The sequence below is a fragment of the Pelodiscus sinensis genome, chromosome 10, assembly GCF_049634645.1.
Source record: "Pelodiscus sinensis isolate JC-2024 chromosome 10, ASM4963464v1, whole genome shotgun sequence".
Classification (NCBI taxonomy): Eukaryota; Metazoa; Chordata; order Testudines; family Trionychidae; genus Pelodiscus; species Pelodiscus sinensis.
Window position 1 is genome coordinate 27126534 of NC_134720.1, and position 26097 is coordinate 27152630.

The 26097-nt window shown below is 40.6% G+C and overlaps 1 protein-coding gene across 2 annotated transcripts; it reads right to left on the minus strand.

Annotated features, from left to right (window-relative positions):
• Positions 1-299: 299 nt before the first annotated feature.
• Positions 300-20831, minus strand: IGSF10 (immunoglobulin superfamily member 10). 2 transcript variants are annotated; one of them, XM_006115948.4, is made up of 7 exons: positions 20520-20831; positions 19071-19320; positions 16695-16824; positions 14786-15176; positions 8985-13397; positions 7389-8289; positions 300-2873 (listed from the first exon to the last, which is right to left on the minus strand). In XM_006115948.4, exons 2-7 carry the CDS (start codon positions 19304-19306, stop codon positions 965-967), a joined length of 7980 nt encoding a protein of 2659 aa, XP_006116010.2. In that variant the 5' UTR covers positions 19307-19320; positions 20520-20831; the 3' UTR covers positions 300-964. The 2 variants fall into 2 exon arrangements, with proteins under 2 accessions (XP_006116010.2, XP_006116011.2); XM_006115949.4 differs by lacking the exon at positions 20520-20831 and having other exon boundaries at positions 16695-16867; positions 19071-19206.
• Positions 20832-26097: the final 5266 nt, after the last annotated feature.

Below are 26097 nucleotides of genomic sequence, written 5' to 3' on the forward strand. Positions count from 1 at the left end.
CTGCGGTGGTTTTAGAGGTTGTGCTCGGACTTTTGTACCTACCTTAACACCTCTCTTAGAAAGACGAATCATTAGGCATGTAAGCTTTTGAGGTTTATTTGGCCCAGGGAATCTTCTCTGGTGCAGAATGTCTAAGTGGCCATTTCCTGTTTTAAAGGGGCTATCTCCTGAATTACAGGAGGCAGGTACTTGGGAAGACTATTTTCTATTTGTGCTTCCTTCATTCTAAATTCTTATACAGATTTATGCACTTCTTTTAAAAAATTGAAATTTTTAGAAGCTGAACATGTGGTAAAAAGGACATTATACCAACCTTGAGTGTTTTCATAAGCATGTTTTATTGCTTTGTAATTTTTAAACAAAGATGAATAGGAACCGTATTGTCCATTTAGAGAACATTAGTAAATCATTTTGTATTTCTCCTACTGCCCTGGGAAAAGATCTCCATTGTAAAAGAATAGAAAGTCATATTATTAAAAATAGCAAAACTCTTATTTTTTGTGAAATATTTATAAAATAACTACAAAATATTCATACATATCAGGCAATTTAAATCACAATAAACTTTCCTCTTTTTTGTTCTTAAATATTTTTGCATTGTGCTTGCCATGCTTATTATAGTGATACAAGAGGGACAATAAGAAACTAATATAAAAAAGTCCATTCTTTACTGAAGATTTTTCAGATACATTTTTAGCAAGTAGTTCACTTATGACTAAAAAAGTGCCTTATTATTTTTTAATTGACTTCTATTTTGGTCACTGAGTAAATTCATGCTAGTTCACAATGCAATTTTTTTTCCCCAAATGTGTTCTCTGTGTGTGTTCAGCATTGTACATTGATTATTATAAATGTATTTGGATTTACCTACATGCTTCATGGCTGCTTTTGATTAAATTTCTTCCACAAATAAACTCAGTTCAGATGGAGACTTTTAATAATTGTTCAGTCTGTATTTCTCATTTCAAACAACTTGAATATATGTTGTTGTGAAATCGCTGCCAAACTGATTCTGAGCTGTGCACTTGTACATGCCAGAATCTGAAGATTTTGGATTTTGAATGACTAATGTCCCTTGGGGATGAAGTAGTTCACTTCCAGATGATCTGCTTTTACTAGTTGGGGAAAGCACAGAGTGGTCAGGCAGCTCCCATGTGATTTCTGGTTTTGGTATTCCCAGTGCCATACAGTGGAGCTGAACTGCTGCTCCAGTCATAGTGCGTATGCTCTGTGGTGGTCTATTTGTAATCCGTGGGGGATAAGCTAAAGTCACTACAGGAACAGTTATAGATGACTCTCCAGCATTGTTCTGAGCCTTGCACATGTAGTTTCCTCTGTCATGAATCGTTGCTTCTTGGATAACTAAAGTACCATTTTCAAGTAATATGTATTTCCCAGTAATCTGAGGCCGATCTAGCACAAAACCACTTGGTACTGTCCATATAATGTTTGGCTTCGGGCTTCCATCAGAGAGACAATGGAGGGATAATGATTCCCCAGTGATTCTCTTTATTAGTCCTCTTGAATTAGTAAGAATAATGGGCTTCTGGACAACTTCTAGGATGATCAGCTTTTCAATGTAGCCCACTTTATTCCTAGCTGCACAGCGATACCTCCCTGCATCATCTCTGGAAGGATCAGAAATGATGAGGGTACCATTACTGCCGATGCGATGCTGGGAAATTCTGGCTCCACTGGAAATTCGTGTGCCATTGGGTAATATCCAAATGATATCAGGAGGTGGATTTCCATCCACTGAACAATTTAATATGATGGTTTTTCCTGCTTTTGCTATTATTTTTTCATTGAATGGATTTTTGAACATTGGTCGTCTTAGCATTTCTAATACCTCCAACTGCACTACCAATATGCTTTCTCCTCCATCGTTACGTACCACACATATAAAATCTGCTGTGTCTGAAGGCCTTACATTCCTAATTTCAAGGGTCCCATTTTTGTGTACTGTTATTCGGCTCCCATAGTATGGAGCTGTTAGGAAAATATTGTCAGGCATTATCCACATAATTTGAGGGGAAGGTGTCCCTTCTGCCATGCAATCTATTTGCTTTTTTGAGTGCCTTATTGCTGTTGTTTTAATGACAGTTTTGTTCGTATATAAACCATTTATCAGGGGTGGTTTAGAAACAACATCCAGTTTATAAAGTTTTGTGTCATCCCCTCCAAGATTACGGGCAACACATACATACTCCCCAGCATCCAATAGTTTCACTTTACTGACTGACAGCGAACCATTAATATGCAGTAAATATCTGTCATTTGAAGCTGAAATCATGTCACTGGAAGGTAGCAACCAAAATATTTTTGGCTTGGGTTCGCCAACAACCTCGCAGTCAAACACTGCATTATCCCCAGCTTTTACCTTAGCATGTGTCTTGTAATTTTGCATTATACGAGGTGCAGCTGCTATAACTGTAATGTGTACCTTCATTTCATCTTTTCCCAGTGTGTTTTGAGCGTAACAGGTGTAATCTCCCTCTTCAGCTTTTCCAACCTTGTTGAAATACAGAGTTCCATTGTCAAAAAGAATGTACTTCTGAGACCTGTGTCCGCTGTCATCAGCTTGCATCACATTATTAATCATGGTGCCATCTGGCAAGCTCCAGGAGATCTCTGGCTCAGGTGACCCAGAGGCTTTGCAGTCCATCTTGAAGTCCTTCCCATATGGTACCTGTTTTTTAAAATACTGTTTTTGGTCAATCTTTGCTGGTTTCATTGTCACACTGACTTTCATCAGTATCAGGTCATCTCCAATTCGATTTCTTGCTACACATAAATAGTCACCTGCATCCTTTTCTGTGACTGCCTCAATAAACAAGGATCCATTAGGATAAACATGGACTCGACTGCCCATTCTAGAAGAAAAAAAAGAATTAATAGGTAGCCACATGATGAAGAACCCTAAGCCCTGGTAAGTGACATGAAGATGCATAGACTGAACTGGGTGAATGTGCTATGGTGGCTTTCTTCTATATCTTAAATCTGTGCCTGTCTTATGCTGTAGGTACATGTACATAATTTTAAGGAAACAAAAATATAAATATCAATATTTTTCTCCAACAGACCCATTTTTGTCAGGACCCATTTATCCCCTGCTTGACCAATGAAATCCACTTCAATCCCCCCACAAAAAAGGTTGGGAAAATATGTATTGCTATGCACCATGAAAGTCAGAAAATTTGGGTACTTTCAGAACAACAGGGAAAGAGAGATCCAGAATTTGTAGACAGGTTTTCAACCAAAAAGCAATCCTCTGACCTATGTTAGCTGTGCACAGCACACTTAGAGCTCTCCTTTACACTGTCTCCTTCCTGGAGCAGTTGTGCATATTGACATTTTCTGCCTGCATTTGTGTTAGAACAGCCTGATGGCTGCTCCAGCACCAAGGGGTTGAAAACAACCCAGGATCAGCATGGCATTAAAGGGCATCCTGACCTACTTTGTTTCCTTAGGATGACTGCAGCAAGTGGAATACATGGTATAGCAGCCACTGCAAGACCATCCTTATAGTGAGATGATTTCTCTTGTCTGGTTAAACTGAATTTAGAGCCACTCTATGCCAGCAGCATGACACTTAGGATGTGTCTACACAGCACCCTAAACTTAAAATAAGATACACAATTTGTGCTATGCAAATTGCATATCTTATTTTGATTGTATTTTGAAATTACGTGCTATTTCGAGACATCCCTTAACCCCTGTGGAATGAGGGCTATGCTGGAATAGTGTGCCCGCTATTTTGAAAAATATTTCAAAATAACAGTCATGTTTCAAAGACATGGGGTAGCTATTTTGGGATACCTCTGCTGTCTACACGTACCTTAGTTAGAACATAATGCACCAAATAATGTGGTGCTTGGAGTCTGATTCTGATCTCGCACTAATGTTTGCAATGATGTAATTCTAATGACTTCAGTGGCAAAGCTTTGGCATCTCAGTGGTGCAAGTGAGTAAAATTAGGCCCCCCAGGCACGCATTCTTTCCATTATTTTGCTCTTATTTAAACTTGGGAGGCGGAGTGGAGCCATACTCAGTTATTTATGTCTGATAGTGAATGTATAAAATAATATGGATAAACATTCATTAAATGAACATTGAAGATCAAATATCCAATCTTTTCGATATATTCATATTAAAGTTTCATGTAATTAATTTTAAATTGGAAACCATTTATTACAGCTCCCTATTTAATACATGCTTACTTGGCTATCAGTTGTAAAGTGAGAGTTGTATATTGCCCTTCTGTACGAAAAATGCACACTGGGAAAGAGAGAGTGGCAAATTCAGACACTTGACAATTGCATAAGAAAATCTTCACCTACAGCAGGGGAGGGCAAAACATGGCCTCTGGACCACATCTGGCCTGCCAAGCCATAGACTGCAGTCCATGGGAGCCTGCATGAAGTACCCCTCCCACTTTGGACAAGCAGTGTCCAGACTCAGCCATACACAGCCACTGCAGGGGCATGGAAGGCAGGGATCCTGGCAGAGGAACCAGCTGGACTTCTGGCTGTTAGCCACCCAAGTAAACATCTCCAGGCCAGAGCCTGCCACTAGCACCACAACTCCTCCCTCTCCCCAATTCTCTGCCCCCCTCCTGCACTCCTCACCTATGTAACCCAATCCCTCTGCACCCCTGGTCCTGTACCCTTCCCAGACCCTGTACTCCCTCCTGCACTTCTGCCCCAAGTCACAACCCCCTCCTTTACTAAAACTCCCTCCCAAATCCCACATCCCTTCCTGCATCCCAATCCTTTACCCTAAGCTCCATCCCAGATCTCACACCTCCTCCATTAGTATGATGGAAGTGCGTGGCCCTTGACCACTTACCAAATCCTTGGAGTGCCCCCCTTCCATCAAAATGTATTTACCACCCTGATTTACACTGTGTGATCATGCCTTTTTTTAAATTAGGGTGTGCTTTTGTTGCACGCTATATTGAAAACTTTGTTTTTCCTCTTCATTTCTCACATTTCAGCCTTTCAGACAACCTCTTCTGCTCTAAAGAAAAAATTAGGCTAAATTATAAACGTGCTACACACCAAAATTTGAGGACCACAGTTCATCTGAAACTGCGGTTAGCTGTTCCATGGTCACAGAACCTAGGCACTCTGTAATACCAAATTCTGTCAAGTGCCTAAGCTCTACCGCATCAAATGACTTTTTCAATTTTACAATATAACTGAAAACTATGGAAATGCAATTATTGCAATTATTTGACATCTTCAGTAGACTTAGCCTTTCCTCAGCCAACCTTTTGGATCTCAACCAGCCTCTCTTTGGGAGGAATTCTAAAATTATTGGTTTTAGAATTATAGAAGTTGTTCATATAATGAGAAATGTAATCAACTTGAACTTTTTGTTGGGAAGTAAGGTTCAGTCTGGAGTTGTAAGATGAACACCCCCATGTCCTTTGTCCAATAACTAGAGCCCAGAAAACAGGAGAAGCAGAGTTTCTCGCTCCTCTTTAGTGGCTGGCTTTAATAAAAAAGAATCTTAATTTCTAGCAGCCTATAAAAGGAGAAGATACTACAGCTTTTCTGGCATGCAGAATATAGATAGAAAGCCAAGGCTCTCTTGCACTGCAAGCAAGTAATGGCACTTGGAGACTAGCAGTAACTTATACTTGCTGGAATTGCTCCTGGTCTACTGATTTTCAGAAATAATAATTAAATGCAAGGTTCCATCTACGCTTAACCTGAGCATATCCCTTTGTTTCTTCCATGCACCCGTAGTACAGGCTATACCTAAAGCTCATCCACCATGTTCTTCTCCACTAGCAGCGGAATGCCAAATCTGGCCATTAAAATAAGTAATAATAAAATGAGTACTCACAGCAAGTATGTTGTGTGTGTGAACTTAGTAGCCATTGCAATAAACTGCAAACTTATTGAAATCAACTCAGCATCAGCAGATTTATTTGGGTTTTTTTTTTAATAAAAGTAAACTGTCATTATTGAATTGGGCCTTTTAAACTGCTATTTACCATTTGAAACAATAATACTAACATTAATGTTTACCCAGCAATATAAAATGTGAAGCCAAATTAGCCAGTATCATGGCTGTGTAATAAATTTATTCCCAGCTTTCAGTAATTGGACTATAAACTCACGGGATTTTGCTTTTAATACAGTAAATGAAGTTTTATAGATTTTTTTCTGTAGGGATATTTTCAATGTATAAGTTAAAAAATGAATACTTTAGTAATGCCCATCTCTCATCAGGCAAATGGCTAGAAAGAGGTGTATGCACATAGTCAAAACAAACTGTGCTAATCACTCTTAGTTGCTTTCATTCCCTAACAGGTTAGGATATAAGACATGGCAACTCAACCATAAAATACAGAAGTTAAAGCACCTGTCAGAGGTTGCCGGAGTTATCAAAACCCTGGTTTTATAATTGATGGTTTTGTAAGTGTTCCCACTATATTCAGAATAAAATATATTCACTAGATCCTGTTTGCAGATAAACTAGTAACTGTGTTCATATTTTTCATATTTTTAGCAACTTTGGAATCTTACAACGAAAACTTATTTTGTAACTGTTAAACTTTCTCAACTTGTGCTCCATGAAATTTAGATTTTATTGTGCAGAAACTGTTTTACATGATTTCTTGATGAATAAGCTCTTTATTTTTATAAAAATAAAGTGATAGTTGTTACTAGTTAAATATTTATCTGCTATCCAACTGTGTCAATTTGAGCAATCACTGCTTGGCACTACATTCACAAACTATCATTGTCATTGCTAAAATGTTTTATTTCAATAAGCAATCTTACAAAGCAAAATTACTATTGTCATGTACACCAGATTTATAGTAAGTTTATTGCGTTTTTCTGCAGCCATTGTGACATGAGATGCCATTAATCTAATTGATTTATGTTAAATCTCTTCTGCAGTACATATGGCATATAAAAGCTTTAGCAAAGTAAAATCCTCAAGCTTAGCTTAGTCCAACATATATATCTTGTGTAGTGTCAATTTTATATTAACATCTGAATCTCATTCAACTGACATGCATATGTTGGTGATTTGGCTTTAAATCAGAACAGAATGAAATGATCTAATTTCAGCTACTGCTTGAATAAATTGCAATTTCACTGATTTAGTTAGTCTGCACCCCCTTATGCCTGGGCTGAATTTGGGCCATTAGTATTAGAAATACACTAATAAAATTACATTTTCTGTCACCAGAGATGACTTATTTTTGTCACGTTAAAAACAAGTTTGGCATCAGTTAAGCAGTTATATTACGTTAAGTATTTGTTTGGCAAGACCTTGAGTAAGAATTCTTTCAATTATTTGTGGTCTGCAGTGTTAAACCAGCAGAAATGCAAAACAAGAGCTCAGTCACAAAGACATGTTCCTACCTGTGCCATTGGTCAACAACTGCTTTGGAAGGCAACCTCCAGATTATTCTTGGCTTTGGCTCCCCAGTAGCTGAACAGTTCAGAAGCAACCTGTCCCCAAAATTCAACTGAGTCATTTTCAGAGATGTAGTTGCTATTCTGGGAATTGTATCTCTCTGCTCCACTGTGAGATTTACCACCCTTCTCTCTGACCCAGTGGAGCTGGTAGCTATGCATTCATAATTACCACTGTCCGAAGGAGCTATGTTTCTTATGTAGAGGGTTCCATTGGAAAACAGGAACAGCTTGGCATTTACAAAATGCAAAGGCTTCACTACTGTTCCATCAAAGAGGACCCAGTGAACACTGGGATGAGGGTTTCCTTTTGCTGTGCAGGGGAGTTTCAAACTTTCACCCATAATTCCAGCAATGTGTTGTCTCTTCTCTTCCAAAATAATGGGAGGTGCCACAATCACCTGTAGTTTTACTGTCAGCGTATCGGCACCAGCTGGATTACTAGCCATGCACGTGTAAAGTCCTCGGTCGTAAACAGTAGCTGCCTTGATTATTAAAGTGCCATCTGGTTGCACAGATGCTTGCTTGCTTCCTGGAGAAGATTCTGAGACATGTGTTTTGTTTGCTAGAATCCATGAAATGGTAGGGTTGGGCCTACCTTCAGCTCTACACTTCACAGCCACAGGCTTTCCAGAATGAATGGTGATCACTTTTGACCTGCCCTCTAGGATCCTCGGGGGATATGCCACCACAGACAAAGTGACCAGGAGCCGATCTGAGCCATGCTGGTTGGCTGCAATACACAGGTACTGTCCGCGGTCCTGAATGTTCACATTCTGGATGGAGAGGGTTCCATTAGCAAATACTTCAAACCTGTTGTCACGCTTGCTTTTTGACACATCAATCCCTAATTTAACAAAAACAGAATTGATTATTATTCATACAAAACCATTATTACTTTGATTTTTATTTAATACAATAATATTTGCAAGCAAAAACCCACATCCATCCAGGTGCCTGGGCTTGTAGTCTGAACTCATCACAGTGGTATCTGAGCACACTTTCTTTGTCCTAGCCTGCTTTCCTTAAAAGGGGTAACAAATAGCAACAGGAATGAAAGGAATAGTAGTGCATGTGTTTATGTATATTGTGAAGGATGTCTTAAGGGACCAACAAGCATCAATTACACACTGGATGGGACACTCCAATAAAGGGGAAGCAGAATTGCTCATCAGTGAAGCATAATATTTTATTACAGGTGGATTCTTAATAATAAGCATGGTCTTTATAAGCATCACTACAATTATGTGATTGTCCACAGATGCTAAACATAGTTAAACATTGTTAAATACAGATTGACCTTTTTTCCTTTTCTCTTTTTTTCTTGAAGGGTCACTTTGTAAATGTATCCTAAAGCGTCTTACTCTGTGCAGTGCTGGGCTATTATTACATGTCAGCTAAATGTACTATTCATCTTTTTGCTTTATGCCTGGTGTCCCACCTAAAGCATGGCACTATCCCAGCATGGTGCACCTGGCATCTGTCTTATTTCTAATCTATACTAGAGGATAACATTTTAAAGAAGGCTTATAAAAAACTTACCTGATGACACTTTAGTCCAGTGAATCGTGGGAAGGGGATTACCAGTTGCTTCACAAGGGATGAAGGCATCTGAATTAGCCAAGACGGTAAAAGCAGCCAGTTTTCCTCCAACTATTCTAGGCTTTTCCAATCTATTTCTATATAAGGAGTCCAGGGCTATGCGATTATTGTTCTTTTCTTGATCTGCAGTCTTGTCTGACCAGCTTTTGACAGAATTGTCCTTGTCCTTTCCCCATGCAGGAGTAGACGGAGAGGAGCTCTGTGGTGATTTTAATATAGTCAGAGTATTTGCTGTTAATGTTTTGCCTATTTCTGAAACTTCAGGAGATAGTTTATGCCAAAACTTGTTTTCCCACAGGGGAGATAAGGTCATTTGTAAGGTACTTGTGCGGGGTGTCTCTGTTGTTTGAGATGCTAATGGAGTAGAATGATGTATGCTGGGTTTGATCACATAGGTAGTTACAGCAGGAGATTTGGTCCTGAGCTCAGCTCTGTCAGGAAATGTTGCCTTTGCTGTGTATTTCTGCTGAATAACTTTCTGTCCCACTTTCTGATGTGGTTTTTCACTTACCATGGTGATAGTTTTCGTTGGTTGAACAGACACTGATTCAGATGTTACAAAGGATGGGGCAGGTAATATTGTTGTGGTTTTGAAAGGCTTCAAATAAGGTGGCACAGCTGGGATTGCAATGGCCAGTTTTTCTGTTATGAGAACATCAGATGGTAGCTCAACATGTTGAGTGTTCTCAACTGTTGTAATTCTTGTTAATGCTTGTGGTGGTGTTTGTGTTGCTGTTGCAGGTGAACCTTTAGATACATCTTTTGTGCTAAGAATCTGCGGCTGAGGCACAGTTGCAATTGGGATTGAACTTGTGCTCTCATAAAGAGATTCAGTGGGCATGGGGATGGTGGGCTTAGTTAAAGACTTAGCAGTTGTCATGATGTACAAGCCTGTATTTGCTGACATAGCAGTGGTGGTGCTACTGCTTGTAGTAGTAGTGCTTTGTGAAGTCATAATCTTCTGCGGCTTTTTCCTTCTTTGCTCTCTCTTCCTTCCAGGTCTGAATGCTTTGATTTTAGTCATTTTAGTTTCAGTGTGAGTAACATATCTAAATGATGGTACTGTTTTTGTTGCATTCATTTCTTTGTTTATAACAGTTACTTGTTTAGAAAAATAGGCTGGAGATGGCAGTTTTGTAGTCGTAAAAGAGAGGCTGGGAGTAAATTTCTCTGACATACTGTTGTCATGATTGATAGGCTTAGCTAGGGATAAGAGGTCATCAGCTTGATTCACTTTCACTGATATAGTTGTTAAATGTAAAGGAGAAACTCTATCCTTGGATAGTGTGGCAGTAGTTTTAGGAAGCATGATGGGTATTGCTGTTGGTGGCACTGTACTTGTTTGTCTTCTGGGTAACTTCTTCTTTTGAATGTGTGTCTTTCCAAAGAGATGGTGCCAAGGATTTTTTCCTCTTAAATTTCTGGAAGAAGTTTCAGTGGTTGGGGAAACAGATTTAACATCTGAGGGTGTCTTGCTATCTGAAGAAGTTGTAATTTCCATAGATACATTAGGGGTCTGTTTTGCGGTTGCAGGGAGTCCGACACTAAAAGATAGGATTCTGTCAGTGTATGTTTGCAATGGTGCATTGGCCTCTTGTTCTCTTTGCAGGGTACCCTGTGTGTTTTCATGATAGAAAGGCACGACTGTGGGAATTCTTTTTTCTCCTTCTGCAGTGGGTCTGTTTTTCTCTTCATCCAGGAATGCTGTGGTTTGACTTGTAGGCTGCTGGGATGTGAGTTCTGGTATAACTGCTTTCAAAGATGGGGCTATATGTGTTTTGGGGCTAAGCAGATCAAGAGAACTTTGGGAAGGTGTTGTGAGATGAAAACATGATAGACATTTTGTGTATAGCTCTATAGCTGAAAGCAGAGTTGTACTTTCTCTATTGGATTCTTGTCTCACAAAATTATACCTATGACCTCTGATAACTGGAATTCGATCTGGTCTAACAATTCGTCTCCTACCAGAAATTTTCCTTCGTCTTCCAAATCTTTGTCTTGACTGTGGTGTATTAGTTGTGGCATCTCTAATTATCTGAATCTGTTGATGAGTAATATTAGTTGACCATGGTTGTAATTTAGGAGTTGTTACTTTTTGAGTACTGTGAAAATAAAGGTGACCAAATTCATTGTTTGGCTCACTGGCTGTCACCATAGAAAACTGATTATTTGATTTAGTTGAAGTCTTATAAATAGAATCAGTAAATAAATTGGGTTTTTCAACTGTGTTCTGGGAGGTTACAAGGTTGGTGATTGTTGGTGTTGTAGATCTGACTTGTAAATACTGATTACTTTGCCCAAAAGATACCAATCTGTGTTCAGCATTAAAGTCTTTTGCTGTACTGTTCACTAAACTAGATGATGTTAATGGCTGTATAATAGTTAATGATGTTTGATTTAATTCAGAAGTTTCTAGTGAGTTTGGTCTTGTGATTGCAGGTTTGGTCTTGGATCTTATAGACTGCATAATCCAGGGACTAACTGTTGTAGCTACTGCCTCAGTAACTATGACAGAAGCTGTTTTAGACTTGGTATTTCTTGATGTAGCATCAGGCTCTCCAGTCACAACAATTGCTGAAACTTTTTTCAAAGTAGGTATAGTAGGTGTTTCAGATGGTAGTGTCATAAATTCCTCTTCTGGGGGTATATGGTCACCAGATGTTTCTTCCTTATTCCCAAACATCTTAGAGGACAGATGGTCTGGTGGTGTAGGTGATTTTATTGCAGCGTTTTCTTGCTTTTCTGGCAAAGTGGAATTCTTCTTTGTTTTTTCCAAAAATGCTGCCCAGTGCTGTGGGTCAATTCTCCTAGCTGTGGAAGTAAATTTTCTTCTGTGTCCCCTAAACCGTCTGTTTATTTTGTCTCCATTGTGTCTGTAAGTCATCTCTCTGTAGTTATTCCATATTGGTTGATTTCTAGATGCAGAATCAGTAGGTGCTTTAACTGTTACTGAAGTCTGCACAATAGCTAATGGATACTTACGCTTTGTAACAGCTTGAAGAGCCTCATGACCAGATCCATCTCTCTCTTCATTTTCTTCTGGGGCTGTCATTTGTTCTTGTGAAGCAGCCTCATTCACTTTACCCAGTACTTGGAAAATCAAAAAATCAATACCATATTGATTGGCTGCTACACATCTAAAATAGCCACTATCTCGTTCTGTCATCTCTTGTATTTTTAGTGTACTGTTGTGGAAAATATATTTGTTTTGTACAGAATGATGAAGAACTGTGTGGTCAGGTAGGATCCAACTAACAGATGCATCTGGAACTCCAACAGACTGACAGGGAAGGTAGAGTGTGTCACCAATGAATGCCAAGAGCTGAGCCCCATTAATGTGGTCATGTTCCACAGAAGGATCAATCACTGTGATCCTAAATGTTAGGACATCTGCACTGTTATAATTTGTAGCTATGCAGTGATAAACCCCAGTGTCAAAACTATCAGCTGTCTGTAGTGTGAATTTTCCACTTTTAGCAATTAGAATTCTCCCATCTTCGCTAATATATGGCGCTCTAACTTTGCTCCCATCGGCTAGTATCCATTCAATGGTAGGAGAAGGCTCTCCCAATGCCTGGCAGTCCAGTTCCATGGTTCTACCCACTAAAATGGAGTGTTCTGTTCTTGTTTTATTATCTCTTGAAATTAGGGCCCAGCTGTGTCTCAACTGTTTTTCATCACCACGGGGCAAGACAATTTGAGCATCAGTTACATATTGAATATGTAGTGTGCTGAGTGTGGTTGCCATTCTGTCTAATTTTAATGCCACCTGATCTTGGAGCAGCCAAGAAGGTTCAGCTCTCACTTCACTCTCTACATTGGTAAAAACATCTTCATTTTCAGAGTACATCTGTTTATACTTGTAACTGGTGTAAGGCACTTTGGTCAGTAAGAGATTCCTTTCAAGTTTCAGGGGAGAGTCACTGTATAGGGCCAATATGCTCCATAGCTGTTGAATGTATTCATAATTAATACTACACACCAGAAATGTTGAAAATGATACTTTGAGGACTGTATTATAACCATCTTTATCAAAGGAGATTGGGGACATTTTTGTGGGTTTTTGAACATTGCAAACTAAGTCAGCTTGATTTCCTGTTTGGTCTGTTATATTCAACATTATGGTTCCAATAGGAGCTATAAAATCTTCAGGAGAGATGGAAATGAAGTCCCCTTCATCTGGCACAGTGATGTTTTTCAATTTCAGGGAGGGGTCTATGATTGGCCTACTACAGGCTAAAGCTGCAGATGAGATGTTAACTAAATGTTTGCCTTTAGAATGTCTTGGATTGGCACAAACTGGACATTGCTGGGCACTTGAAGAACTTCTGTCTTTCTTGCACTTTATAATATCTAGGGGGAGGAAAAAATAATGTAAGTTTTTGTGATACTAGTTCTAATACTATAAGAATGACTTGTATTTTGCTGAAAGATCTTTCCTTGAATAAAGGGTTAAAAAATACTGACAATAGTGATTTTTTTTTAATGATCACCAAGCTTAATTTTAACTGTTTCCTATTCCATTAGTGAAACTTTCATCATGATCAGCATTGCTATCACAGCTAATTAGCATGCCACAGCATTGCCTTGGGAAGCATGTAGATCTAGCAAGAGCTGTAGGAGGCATTGTTGTATTGTACCCAGATCCTGTTTGGGGAACAAAAAGAAGACACTCCTTGATCCCTCTTCTTCACTTGTGTGCTTTCCCTCTGGTCAGACACAATATAGCCCTAATTAATTGAGGCTAACCATTGTGAGGTAATTATTACTTTCCTTATTTTAATAACAGCAAGCCCTAGAAAAACAAAGGGACATATCCAAGGTTGCCTTTCTTCTCCTTTAGCCACAAGACAATCCTGTTGTGGTAGTGTGGTAATATCATCTGGCTATGCTTTATCTCAAAGTGTGTCTGAAGAAAGCTGCTAATTTTTGTAAATAATAATTATTATTCCTGAGCCTAAAATTACAAATAATAATATGCTCTAAAAATATAAAAACCAGCAAAATTATTTGCTCTGATAATCACATTGTAAAATACACTGACAATTACACAATTCAATATTGTAGGATAAATCATTCTTGAACATTCAGTCTTTGGCACTGCCAAATTGGCTCTATTTAGAAACAGCTGAACTTAGAAATACATTGGGACCACTAACGACAATTCATCTAGACCACTTATCATTCAGATATTCCCTGTTTGCATGAATGTGCGTGTGAATACCCCTTGCTCATCAACAATAACGGAAATAAATAATTCATTGTTGCTTAAGAGAATAAAATACCATGGCCCCATGGAGTGGCAAGAAATACTTTTTAAGTCGCTGACAAGGAAGTCACAGAAGATCAACAGAAAGTCACAGAATAAAGTGTTAGACTAGTAATGATCAGTCTCTTAGTTTTCATAGTCATTTAATTACCAATTTGCCCCCTAAAAAAGAGACTATTCTAAAGATGCTTCTAGCCATCCCTTACTCATTGGTAATCATAATACTTTGCACTTATAGTGCAGTGCAACAAAGAATCTCAAAGCATTTTCAAAATTGGCAGTTATTTTCTCCATTTTAATGGTGAGTTACAGAAGTTATGGTGACACATGAATCAATGACAGAGATAGAATCCTGATCTTTAGGCTCACCCTGTACCTATAACCAATAGACAATGATGTAAAGAGTTTAAGGAAAGTCACCAATCTAATAAAAAGGTATAAGAAAATAGAAAATTTTCAGCTCAGACTGTACCTGGCCATTGTTCTGCCCAGTCTACGAACCATTGTAGATTACAATCACAGGACCAGGGGTTTCCATGAAGGTATATACTCTCTAGTTCAGGGAGGTAGGAAAACATTTCTTGTGGTAATGAAGTTAAGAAGTTGTCAGACAGGTATATATGCTTTATGGAGGATGTTTTAAATATCTGGATATAGCGCAAGGTGACAAAAGTGTCTGGATGAAGCTGTTTAAGTAAATTTCCTTCCAGGTGTACCAGCCTGAGGGATGTAAGAAGATAGAAAACTTCTGGGTGCACAAATTCAATTTGATTGTGGTCCATATGCAACCGTACCAAGCTCTTGAGGCCATGGAAAGTGTCCTTCTGAAGTATTCTGACTTTATTATAGCTCATTTTTAAAACCTGTTGGTGGGGAAAAAAGTGATTAAAAAATCTAATAAACTATATTATTTCAGTATTGTTAAATACTCTGTAGTCAACTTTGCATTATTATTACTCTGTTAGGTAAAAGTTAGGGGTCTGAACTAGTTAACCTTGATAGATGATGTTTACCAGTATAAATTAACGTACCTGGGAGCAGCCCCCTGCTGGTGGCCTGACGCAGGCAGAGGGCTGCACCAGCCCCGTGGGAATCAGGAGCCGGTGTCCTGTGCAGGGAGGCGGGGAGCAGAAGCCAGCTCCCTGTGCTTAGGACTGCAACCTTAGGACAGCAGAAGCCCCAAGTGCAGGGGCCAGCAGCAGAAGCCAACCCCACTGCACCCCACTTAATTGGTTAACCGGTTAAACGCAAGAGTAATTTGGTTTCTGGAATAGAAGTACCCACACATGGAGTTATTAAAAAATAACAGTTCCTAACTCCATATGTAGACACGCCCTTACTCTAACTGCTAAAGAACTCCTGAAAAAACAAACGTGCACAAACCCTCAGAGCTCTAGTGTATCCTCCAAGGCTGTTCAATGAAATGCAAAATGCTCTGAAATCTGAGAGAGCCATCCCTAGTGAAATATGCACTAATAAAGCCAGAGACGTTGTAGCAGTCATCCTACATGGCTTCTCATCTGAGATTCTCTGATTTTAAATTAATAGTCTATAATTTCAAATTAATGTGTGAGTTGCACGCAGTGTTGGTCTGGAGAGGAATATTTAATTTTGTTCAATTTTCTAATATTTCTGAATATTGCAATTCACTAGCAGCTCCAATGGCAGGACTGCCTCTGAACATGTAATACACATAATAAAAATATGACCTTCCTTTAAAAATATTCTAGAAAATCTCTGCAAAGACTGGCTTGGGTCTGTGTGTAAATGATGGGATGTGCAAATTTAAAATATCTATTGTCGTATGTTGATTATTTCTTACTTAAAATAAAATATTAAAGCACCAAATTCTGTACACCTGTCTTTTATATACTGTTATAACACCAAGGAACTGCTATGGCCATTACTATTAGAATGTAGCATTTTATTTCAGTAGAAAACTTTCTTGGCTGAAGTGAGAGAAAGCTGCAAAACTAGAGCATGCTGGCAGGTGAAAGAAAAATTTGATGGAATAATGATTTAAAATTTATTTAAAAATTATTTAGTCCATCAAATTAACAAGAGAACATTTTTTGGTAGAGAACTTTTCTACCAAAGATGTAATACAAGGAGCTCTGTGGCAAAGCTCTTCCTTTTTGCTTGTTCTGGTATCTGAATCCCTATCTGGGACAGAGAAATTTCCCCTGTGGGTACCGTATTGCAAAATTACATCCACTGGGAAGGGGAAGAACATGATTTCCTCTGAAATATTTTTCTGAATTACCATTAGAAACAGGTCTCCAGACTAGATGGATTATGAGTCTGTTCCTATTGATTTGTACCTTTTGTTGTATCTCTGTAGCAAAACTAAGACAGGGCCATCTTCCAGTTTCGGTTCTTACCTGTAATGCTTTTAAACCTGTGAATGTCTTGTTAGGGATTGTATGGATCTCATTGCTGTGCAACATCAACAACTCCAATTTCTCCAGGCCAGAAAAATCTGTTTCGGTCAGTTTAACCAAGCTGTTGTAACTGTAACAAACATTTCATTCCAGATCTGGGTTTAGTCAGTCAGCTAAAGTTCAAAAGTAAAAAAAACAAAAGAAAACTTTCTTTTGCAAATGCACAACAAGTAGATTTTATTACTGATTTGAAAAGGCAAATTCTTAGCAAGTAAAAATCAAAGATTTTGCTAGTCTGGCACAAAGTGATTCATATGGACTGTATTCAAGTAGGTAGTGGTGATGTCTGCAGTAGATGGTTACAAGAACATGAGAAAAAGGTTGACATTTTGAACTCTTGTGTAGGAGAAAGAGAGCTTCAGTGCCAGTAGATGTCTACAATAATGTACTGAACTTTAAATTATTTTTTAAATTATTCATGGCAGGTGAAAGGTAAGATCGCTGGGGTCTTTTTCTACAAATAAAAGGTTCCCCAAGTTGTCCCATCAAAGTGCTTTAACAGTAGATGAAGTCATAACAAGTCATAACTCTTCATGCCAGTTCAGTTACTGCTTTCTGTTGCATTAACTAAAGAGTAGATGAATAGATTCAAAGGCCAGAAGAGATGATTGTGATAATTTTATCTAATACAGGCTGTAGAACTTCCCAAAAATAATTCCTATTCAAAGTAGAATAGCATTTAAAAAAAATCCAATCTTGATTTGATTTAAAAATAGCCAGTCATAAAGAATCCATCACAACAACTGGTAAATGGTTTCATTAGTTAATTACTCTCATCGTTTAAAAGTGTGCCGTATTTCCTTTTTTACTTTTTCTAGCTTCACTTTGTCTAGCTTCAACTTCCAACCATTTGATCTTGTTGTATCATTGTCTGGTAGAGTGAAGAGCCCATTAACAAATTTCTGCTCGCTGTGGAGGTACAGGATGACCCATCCTAAACCAGGACTCTCTGGTCTGGCAACATCTTTGGTTTGACCAAGACCAGAGAGTCCTGGTGGAGAGCTGGCTGCTGGGAGCTCTGTGGGCCAGCAGGGCAGTGGGCTGCCGGCAGTGAGCAGCTAGCAGGGCCTTGAAGTCTGGTGCACCCCAAATGGGCTGCCTGGAGGGGCCATCAGGGCAGTGGGGCCAGTGGCGGGGGGGCCAGAAATGACCTCTCATAGTCTGGCAAAATCCCTCATCAGGGACTGGTCAGGTCCCGAGCGTGCGGGACCAGGAAGGTCCAACTTGTACTTATGGACTGTGATGAAGTCACTCCCTAACCTGCTGTTTGTTAAGCTAAATAGATTGAGTCTATCGTTGTAAGGCATGTTCTCAAATAATTTCACCATATTGACGGCTTTTCAGTTTTGGTTATGATCAGGGATATTGTGATATGCATGGGCAGCAGGTATAAGAGGCAATGCCTTGTCAAACTGTCTGTCTGGCCTCACCCACACACTACCTCCAGGCCCATCCCCAATTCAGTGCAGCCTCTGGAGATGAGGGAAGCTATCTGAGCTCCCACCCTCTGCTCTGGGGCTGGGGAGACTGGAGCAAAGGGCCACCTACCTGCGTACCCATTCTCCACGAGTGCCGGGCCTCAGGCTTCAAGCGCTTCCCTTCACAAGGGAAGTAGTTAACAGCACTGGTAGAATTTTTACACTGGTGCTTTACAGCACCGTAAATTGCTATATTCACTGTGGGGGAGGTTTTTTTCACACCCCTACGTGAGAAAGTTACACCACAGTAACTTGCCAGTATAGACAGGCCCTTAATTTAATTTTATAGACTCAGTAATTTCAGATAAGTATAAAAACTGAATCTCATACTCCAAAGTGCTTTAAGGTGGTAGCATAAAAGTAGTGGAAAACTCAAGTCCCTGATAGTGGAAAACTGATAGTTATGGAAAAGGGAAAGTGGGTGAAAGTGATAGAAGTCAGAAAACTGCAGCTTTTTATAAAATTACCTCTTTGAGGACAAGACTACTGTACATAGGGTTTCTAGCTTTGTTTTTGTGTTGTTTTGTGGTGTCTATTCTTGTGTAAATTATGCTTCAAACTGAATACATTTTGCTTTCAATTTGTTTTTATAAGTTATCATTCTTAATTTATTTAACTGGCTTGATAGTGTCTGATACTTTGAATTCTCAATCAGTCTAGGAGAACATTTTTACCAGCTGTCACCGTAACGAATTCTAAATACTGCAAAATAGTAGTTTTTAAAGATGTTTGGAGGTTTAAAATCAATTTTAACCCAAATCCAAAAACTCTAATAACATTTTGCAAGGCAATGGAAGTGAACTGCACAGCATTAACAAAATGCAGATGTTAAACATACCCTAAATTGATGCGCTCCACGTTTTGGGGGATGTGCGGTGGGATGGCTTTGAGGTACCGGAATGTACAGTGTACTTCAGTGGGAACGTAGCAGGCACAGCGCTGGGGGCAGGCACTACTGCTGGGAAGAGTAGCCAGGCAGACACTGAAGAGAAACTCCAGCAAGCAGGGTTTAGCTCTGCCTTTTACTTTCATCCTGCGTGCTAATCCTAAAACAACATCCCTCACAGCAAGCATGAACAAATGCAACTCTATAAACAAAACAAAAAAACCACAAGCAGTCATGTTGTGAGATACGAATCTGGTATCTGAAATCTGGATACTAGTACAACTATGAGAGAGGTTTGCTACAAAAACTGTACAGTTTTCCTCACTTTTCAGATCTATGCAATAGCTTGGAATATTTATCATTTAAAAAAATCTTGCACAGTTTCTTACTTTCATTGAGAAGCAAGAGGCAGGTTATACAGGCTTTACAGGTGTAATAGTAGTAACAATAATAAACCTGACACCCCAATGAGACTATTGTTACAAATATATGATTTTCATTATTTGCAACATTCATAAATATGCTTGTAAACTTCTTGCCAAAGAACACATCAGCTCCTCTTTTGCCAAATAATTACTACAAACAAAATTAACACATTTCAAAGAATTCGTACTAGTTTTAAAATCATGATGTAGAAGCATGACAGATGCCACTCAAGTTTAATCCTGTCCTTTCTAATCTCCCCTCCCATACTCTGCTTCTCCTGAGGGCAAAGATGGGCACAGAGTTTCTCAGATATAGTTGTTCACCAGGAATGTCTATAATCATCTACCAGTTTGGTACTTAAGTCTAGAACCAACAGTTTGTTGGTTCCCTAAACTGAGCTGCATTTGGTAACAGTCCTAACTACAGACAAGTTTATATTGAACTGTCAAATTTCTTTTGTTGAAAAATCTGTGCCCTAAACCTGGGAAATGCTAAGTACCTTCAGGTCTGAGAGCAAATCAACAATGTACTCAGCAACGCTTTAGACCCATAGCCAAGGGACTGTGGGAGTTTGGAGAATCAATAGGTCAAATCTAGTTCCTCATTTCCATAAACCTGGCCAGCTGAATAAGGGAAGCAAAATTTGGTTGCATAGCGGCCTTTTCACAGCATTTTCTAAATAGTTAATAAGTGAGTCTCAGCCCTTTCAATGTTCATTACATAATTTTCCTTTTAAAACAGCTGCTACGTCCAGTGGTGCCTGAAGTGACCAAAGAGAAACTTGCCAAGACAAGTGCCCTAAGGCCCTCCCAGGGGACCATACCTGAGGCTCAGAAGGGTGGGGGGCAGGTTTTCGCCGCCGTCGGTGCCGCTTTCAGTCCCATCGCGCCGGGCGGGCAATGGGGCTAGAAGCAAAGCTAGCGAGACACGCGCCGCAGGAGGAGATCGCCCCAGGCACGGAGCCGGGTGACTTACCTGCCCCCCGTCAGCGAGACGCCGGCCCCCGAGCCGAGTCCAGGTGCATGGCGAGAGCGCCCGGGAAGGCTCCGCAGCGTGGACCCCGCGTGTCCGGAGCCAGCGCCCCCCTCCCTGCGCAGGTGCCAGGGCTCGAGCCGCTTCGGTGGCTGCAGCCCGCGGTGAGCGAGGGGCTCCCGCGCCCCCTCCGCTGTCAGCAGCTCTCTGTCGCCGGCAGCCCCGCCCCCCGGCCCTTGCTGCGCGCTGATTGGAGGAGAGCGGCCCGGCTCCGGCTGGCGGGGAGTCTGTCTTGCGCTGCAGCTGCGGGACCCTGAGCCCAGCGGGCGCCTCTCGCTGCTGATTCTGCCCCGCCTCGTGGGCCGTGGCCTCCTATCGCCTGCGCGCCCCTCTGCCCCGTCTTCACTCCCCTCCCCCCACACCGTGTTCATTGCCCCGGGCACTCCCACTGGCCTTCCCTCCCCCACCATGGGCATTGCCCCGGGCACCCCCCTCTGCACCTCCCTTCCCCCCCACCATGTCATTGTCTTAAGCACCCCCCCCGTTCCTCCCTCCACTCACTGCCTCCTCAGCACCTGCTCCTGCCCCAGCCCCCACCATACTCATCCTTGACCCTTGGCATGGCCCTTCTGCCCCCTTTAATTCCCCCTTCCCCACCATGCTCTTTGCCCCTCCTGAGGGCTTGTGTTGCAGCTCCACAAAGTCTGTTGCCAGCTTTGGTCTAAACATCTCAAAATGTCTCTGCAAAATTGTATTAGTCGTCTTCTCTCTAAAGTGAAGAACCATTGTGTCACCTACTTTTAGCTCTAAATCCCCTGTGGCTCATTAATCTGTCTTGGATCAGCTTTCAGGACCTGACAAACAAATTCAGCATTTCCATATAGCAGATTAGAGTCACTTGGACTTTACTGATTATTATTCATTTTAGTGGTAGTGATCAGTGGATGCGATCAGCATTAGGCACTGTACAAACACAAAATAAGAGGTGGCATCTGCTATAAATTCTGTATTTATTGTTTTTCTTCTCTTCACATGGTCCACATTTCTGCATTCATGTCTGTTCTCAGCAGTCTTCTCTGGATTACTTGGAAGGTTTAGTGAGGTTTTGAGAACTTTGCTTCCTTGGCTGCTACTAGAGACCTCTCTGTCCCTTTCCTTGGCCAGCTGAATTCCCTTGTCTGGTGAATGAATGAACTAAGGAGATGGCTGGAGGAGAGAGAAAGCCTTCAATGTACAGGAAATCAGGCTAGGTACTCATGATGGTCCCTTCTGGCCTTAAAGTCTGTAAGTCTATGTCAGTTTGGTCAGATAATTTATTTGTGTCTTAATGGTAAGTTTTTAATTGGTGCAAGATTGGTTTTATGGTATCTTAGTTGAGAAACTAGGGTACATCTAAACGACATGGCTCCGTTGACGGAGCCATGTAGATTTGTTGTTTTGGAAAAGTCAAATGAAGCCGCGGTTTAAATGATCGCGGCTTCATTTAAATTTACATGGCTGCCGCGCTGAGCTGTTTGTCCGCTCAGCGCGCTAGTCTGGACGCTCCCCTGCCGACATCAAAGCCCTTTGTCGGCAGCCCCAGTAAACCTCATCCCACGAGGAATAACGGGGCTGCCGACAAAGGGCTTTGATGTCGGCAGGGGAGCATCCAGACTAGCGCGCTGAGCGGACAAACAGCTGATCAGCTGTTTGTCGGCTCAGCACAGCAGCCATGTAAATTTAAATGAAGCCGCAATCATTTAAATCGCGGTTTCATTTGACTTTGCCTATGTGTCTAATCTACATGCCTCTGATGACAGAGGCATGTAGTCTAGACGCAGCCCTAGGGTTTTTTAAGGGCATCTCATAAATGCCATATTTTCTGAAGGAACATATTTGTTTATTATGCCTTTTAAACATAATATCTTGGGAATCATTACTGATCACATCTGAGTTTGCAGCTATACAACTTTTGGCAACACTTTTACATAAGCAACAACTACTTTAAATATATTCCTTCATAATCCAGTATAAGAGAATACAAAAATCAAAGTAATAGCTATGGATCTTTGTATGACCAGTCCATATTTTCTTATGAGTGTTAGCTGGCATATAAGTGTTTGTGTCACTTTGAAATAAAAGGCCTGGATGAGTCCCAAGAATGTGTCTCAACCTGCTTTAGAATTTTACTTTATTAAATAAAATTGCCATAAATAAGTACATGTATGCTAAGCAACCAATAAGTGTAAAATGTGTAATTTTGTGAAGCTCTTGAAACTTGAGGAAATTGGGTTAGTAATAATCCAAACAATATTATCTTTGATTATGTTGTTATTTTTATTAATTACTAGTAATTTTTGCATCAGTGTTGAGAGTTTCATTGTCACACATCCAGTTCTCCACCCTTGCTATCAAAGGCAAGTTTAACTTTTTAATTGTGTAGCTTTATTGTTAAAAGTTTCATTTAAAATCATTTTTAACATATGATAACTAATTAATTATGCTTTAGCTTGCCTACTTCATGTTTAAGGCAATATTCTTTGCACTAGACCCACTACATAAGCATATGGCTCTTGTTGTTGATTAAATTATTCCTGAGTTTCACTGTTAACACTCGTGAACTGAACTGAGCTAATTTGCATCCCTTAACTTATTGCCTGTTTTCAGACTCTGAAAGACAGGTATGTATCTGTTAGTTTTTACTCAGGAAAAACTTAGAAAACAATGAATAATCTAGCAGTACCTTAAAGACTAACAAAACATGTAGATGGTATCATGAACTTTAGTGGGCACAACTACATGTTTTGTTAGTCTTCAAAGTGCTGCTAGATTATTTGTTGTTTTTTAAGTTTTTCCTGTTACAGACTAACTTGGCTACCCCTCTGAAGTTTTTATTCAGTTCAAGTTCAGAAAGTTTGCTTTGTAACCATAAGTGTTTAAGGCTTTTCCTTTTTAACGAAACCTTAGACTGTAGAAACTAGAAAGCCACTGGTTAAGGTTTGCCTTCTTTTCTTGGGGTTACAAAATGTGATTACTCAAAACTCATGTCACAAATACAATATGAGTTAAAAAGACAAAAAAAAAACCCTATGCATACTCAACATCAACAAGATTCTTCTAAACCCATCATGCTTGGTCCTACCATGGGTGCAGGAGACTGGACTTGTTGACCCTTTCACTTCTAGTATTCTACGGTTCCTAGGCTTTTTATAGATTTAAACATTTTAATTTAAAAACTGTCTGATTTAGAGACTGTCTAAATTATTTTTGCTGTAATTATTTACTTTTCTCCACTTAGGCATTTTGCCATTTCCCCATTTTCAGATATCCCCCTTACTACTTCAAAAAATGGCATACAGTCCTTAAGGGTGGGGAGGGTAGAATATTTATGGGTGCTTGTTTTCTTAAGAAAATTCTGTCTTCCTTTGTATCATGTTCTGCCACAGACTGAAGGGGAGTAATTTATGAGTTATTTAGATTTATATTGCTTGTTCAAATACTCTGTGCTACTGTATTTCATTTGGCGTTATTGACTAGGAACAAGAAGTCCCAGTTGAAATTGAGGATTTATGACAGTGGTTAAGTGAGAGAGAATGAAATGCAGTCCACCGCCCATCAGTTCTCTTAAAAGTTATGTGTTTAAGTCAATAGTTTATAACTAATAGTACTCCACTAATAGTACTACTACATTCTTGGTCCTGGAAACCTCTTTTTCACACAAAGTCTTTACTTATCTGAGTGGTCCCCAGGAGATTAGTAAGACTGGTTCCATGATAAAGGATTACTCACATGTATAAAATCTTGCAGGGTCAGGTTGTGATGAATTTTTGTATGTTGTAAATTCCATTTTGTTTTGTGAATGCCAAAGTGATTATAAAACAGTTCTGACCCTTCAAATGTGGTGGTATCAGGAAAAAATACTTATGCCTAACAGTAGAAAATGATCAAGAAGCATTAACCTGGATCATCGCCAATTCAAATGGAAGCACTGTAAAGCAATAAGCTAGCTTCCAGATTGAAGAACCACTTCTCTCAGGTTGTCTTGTAACCAACATCATCTCACTTTAGGAGGATCTTGATGTCACTCAGGAGAGACACTTGACAGAGGAGGCTAAAAAATTATAACAGGAAGGTGTTTCTCACTGGTCTCTTAGGGTACATCTGTCCTACACGCTTATTTCAAAATAAGTTATTTCAGAATCAGTACTCCAAAATAGCTATTTTGAAACAGCACAGATCTATACCGAAATAGTGTGTCCACACTGATTGGAGGCTGAATTGCTTTTAAAGCCCCTCAGAAGCACTTCGGGCAGGGCACCAGGACAGCAGTCACTTCCTGGAGCTTCTGCCTGAGGCTATCTGAGGTTGGTGCTTAAAGGGGCTCCCCTCAACAGCTGTATCTCAGACTCTTCACCTTTGCCTGCTCTGGTTGTCTTTGTAGACACCATAACACTTCTGCCATAGAGCTGGATGTGCTTCAAAGCACTTGCTAACTCTTAGACCTCATGCTGCACCTCCTGGTGCAGTTACTGAAGGCTGCCCACGTGGCTGTGCAGGGAGAAGACCTGCTGCCCCCCGTGGGGCACCTCCTCCCCTCTCTCCATGTGCTGCTCATGCAGTACAACCCCTTTCCCCCTCTCCTGCACACTGTGCACTGCCGCTTCTGGTGCTGGGACATCAGTTCCAACTGGTAGGACCAAATCCTCTCAGAATGGTCGAATGACCAGTAGTGGCTCCAGAACTTCCACCTGCAGAAGGACACCTTCCTGGAGCTGTGCAAGTGGCTCACTCCTGCTCTCCAGTGATGGGACACCCACATGCGACCCACCATCCCCCTCCAGAAGTAGGTCTCCATCGCACTTTGCAAGCTCGCCACACCCGACCACTACCACTCCATTGGTAACCAGTTCACCGTAGGGAGATTGACTGTCAGGGCCGTGCTTATGCAGGTTTGACACTCTTATTCTATTGTCCCAAGAGGGTGGTAAACCACTGGAATGGGGTTCCCTAGAGAAGGTGGAGCAGACTCTCCCTCTGAAGGTTTTTCAGTCCCGCCTTCACAAAGCCTTGTGGGGGATGCGGTAAGTTGAGGTTGCTCCTGCTGTGGGAAAGGGCTTGGGCTCAGGCTCAGGCTCAGGGACCTCCTGAGGGCCCTGGATACCCCTGTGATTCTCTGTTTGTATCCTTCCACAGGTGGTGAGGGCCACCAGCTGTGCAGGGTCAACACCATCCAGCTGTGCATGGTCATCATCCTAGGCAACATGGACCCCATTGTGGCTGGCTTTGTCATCATGGGCTTCCCCAGTTGTGGGGGCCATTGACGGCACCCACATCTCCATCTGTGTCCCAGACCACTGGGCCTTTGATTACATCAACCAGAAGGGGTACTTTTCAATGGTCCTTCAGGCCCTCATGGACCATCAAGGCTGGTTCATCAACATCAGTGTCAGGTGGTTGGGGAAAGCACATAACGCCCACGTCTTCAGGAATTCCAGCCTGTTCCAGAAGAAGCATGCCAGCAATTTTTTCCTTGTCTGCACCATCAAGGTCGGGGATGTGGACATGCCGATGTGCATCATGAGGGACACAGCCTACCCTTTAC

Coding starts and splice junctions, on each gene's coding strand:
- IGSF10 (XM_006115948.4), bottom strand. CDS start 19,306: ATGCTTGCTGTGAGGGATGTTGTTTTAGGATTAGCACGCAGGATGAAA. Junction 15,177..16,694: donor CAGGTTTAAAAGCATTACAG/GTAAGAACCGAA, acceptor CCCCACCAACAG/GTTTTAAAAATGAGCTATAA. Junction 8,290..8,984: donor CTGGACTAAAGTGTCATCAG/GTAAGTTTTTTA, acceptor TTGTTAAATTAG/GGATTGATGTGTCAAAAAGC.